General features: G+C 31.5%; 1 protein-coding gene across 2 annotated transcripts in view; it reads left to right on the top strand.

Annotated features, from left to right (window-relative positions):
* The window catches only part of LOC144959789 (uncharacterized), a 56,290-nt gene that overhangs the window by 52,213 nt on the left and 1,577 nt on the right, over window positions 1-2,500 (top strand). For both annotated transcript variants that reach the window (XM_078892539.1, XM_078892538.1), the window contains one exon: window positions 1,696-2,500. This exon is cut by the window's right edge and continues 1,577 nt beyond it. In XM_078892539.1, coding sequence (XP_078748665.1) covers window positions 1,696-1,766 — 71 coding nt within the window. In that variant the 3' untranslated portion in view covers window positions 1,767-2,500. The remainder of the gene's footprint in view (window positions 1-1,695) is intronic.

The following is a 2,500-nucleotide window of genomic DNA, read 5'->3' as shown; positions in this document are numbered from 1 at the left end:
ATACTACTACTACTACTACTACTACTACTACTACTACTACTACTAAAAATTGCCTGATGGAATTCATTTCTGGTGCCCAATATTGCTATAGCCTTATCTTTCATATTGTTTTATCGTGCTGCTATGAGGACTTGTGGTATGACTTTCGGGTCGAACGGGTTGAACCTCGCTCGGCGCATAGTTGAGTTCTTGGAAAAGGCTCTTTACTCATGTTCTCTCTCCGTACTCGGGTGTAAAATAAGTACCGGGCCGTTAACAGCGTTGTCTCTGTCCGAAAAGAAATGTAATGTCGTATTACAGGCGTCGTGTCTCTTTCTACTCGTTACATAAATGTTTCTGTTTGTCAGGGACTTTAGTAAAGCGTTTTGAGCACGTTTAGTGGATATTGCTCTATATAAAAGCTTTCCACCGCTGAGTATGGTGAGAGGCAGTGAATAAGGAGATTTTTTTTTCTTTTTTTTTTCAAACGAATTGCTTTTCACCCTTTTAATAGGACAATAAATTAATAGTCTCTTGCAACGTTCTGTTCACCCCTTGATTTGAGGTTAGACTGGATGTGGACACGGTACAGATAGTTCGAAGATGACGTCACTCAGGTCTTTGTTATTGTTTTTTGCCATCCGCTTTTATGAATAATGCTCACTGAACTGTTTTAACCTGACTATAAACGTTCATGGATACACACAGTTTTGTGTGTTGGTCCGTTATACTTCCGGATGGCAATGTTATGAGTTTCTTAGTCAAGCGCATAGTATGTACTTGGCTAAGAAGCTCATAACATTGCCATACGGAAGTATAACGGACCAACACACAAAACTTTGTGTAACCATGATCCTTTCTTAGTCAGGTTAATACAGTTTAGTGAGAATTACTCATTAACGCGGATGGCAAAAAACAATAACAAAGACCCGAGTGACGTCAACTTCGAACTATCTATAGAACAATTAGGGTATCTCTATGCTCTCTCGATTTAAGGCCAAATTGGACTCGAGTATTGTGGAAAACTTACCCAACGTGCAGGAATTTGGAGGTCTGATAACCCAATTCATCATGGGCTCATTGATGTAATGGAAATCTTTATACAATAACGGAAAAAAAATATTGTCAATTACAACAATTATAAACTATGCCGATAAGTGGGTTCGGATGTCAGACCTGCATATATTATGTGTGCGTCGAACTTACCCTTTCAATCTAAAATAATTAATGGAATCAATAATTTATTGCTGCTTCGCTGATATGATGGTGTAGAGTCAAAAGTCAAGATATGGTTAAGCATGGTCAATGGTCTGATGGGTGATAGTAATATGTTAATTCTGCTCCCGAAGTTATTGTAACTGGGTAAGGCACCTAAAACACATAACCCCCAATCGATTTAGGTCTAAATGAAGGCCTCAGTGACGAATATAAAAGAATGTCAGTATGAAAAAGTCGCCTAACAGGCGACCTGTTATAAAAATAATAATAATAATAATAATAATAATAATAATAATAATAATAATAATAATAATAATAATAATAATAATAATAGTAATTATTATTATTATTATTATTATTATTATTATTATTATTATTATTATTATTATTATTATTATTATTATTATTATTATTATTATTATTATTATTATTATTATTATAAAACCGTTCACATTTATTTATTTATTCACTCATTCATTTTTGTCATTCAATCTTCAGTGAACAAGTTGGCCATCGACACCATGAACTACATGCAAAAAATGCAAAAGTTTGTAGCGGATATGATGTAACAGCATGACGTCATTGATCCAGCCACCGTACAAAAACACCGAATCATCAATATATACAAAAGTGTGCCTATTTCCTTCGATTCTCCAGCGTACAATTCAACAAAAACCTTATAAAGGATTAATAATGTAAAAGATCCTTCATTATTTTATTTTTAAAACTGTAACCCTTGGGGTCAACATGGTTTTATGTCGGTATGGACAATATGAAGACAGGCGAACAATGATTAACCCTCTCCTTACCAAATATAAGAAAATCGTCACATTCGTGACGATACAACCAACATTTTTCTTATTCAAATTTCTTTTGTATATCATAAAATTTAAAGAAAATGAACAGTGTGTTGTAGAGCATGTTTTAATAAATAAATTATGTATCACAAGAACGGTATTGCCATTGTGTTTGAGTGATAAAAATCTATTTTTGTGTAAGCTGGGTGTGAAGTTTTGGGGAAAATCCTGAAAATGGCTGGTAAGGAGAGAGTTAAAGCCAAACTGTTGAGTATTATAATAACAATAATAATAATAATAATAATAATAATAATAATAATAATAATAATAATAATAATAATAATAATAATAATAATAATAATGATAATAATAATAATAATAATAATAATAATAATAATAATAATAATAATAATAATAATAATAATAATAATAATAATAATAATAATAATAATAATAACAATATATTTCTATAGAGCATAATTATAAGCATCCACTTAAAAGTTCTC

This window comes from Berghia stephanieae, chromosome 14 (assembly GCF_034508935.2).
Source record: "Berghia stephanieae isolate SIO BIC M18660-M18661 chromosome 14, UCSD_Bste_1.3, whole genome shotgun sequence".
Taxonomy (NCBI): Eukaryota; Metazoa; Mollusca; class Gastropoda; order Nudibranchia; family Aeolidiidae; genus Berghia; species Berghia stephanieae.
The sequence above is the reverse complement of the archived record's forward strand: the minus strand, read 5'-3'. Positions and strand labels throughout refer to the sequence as shown.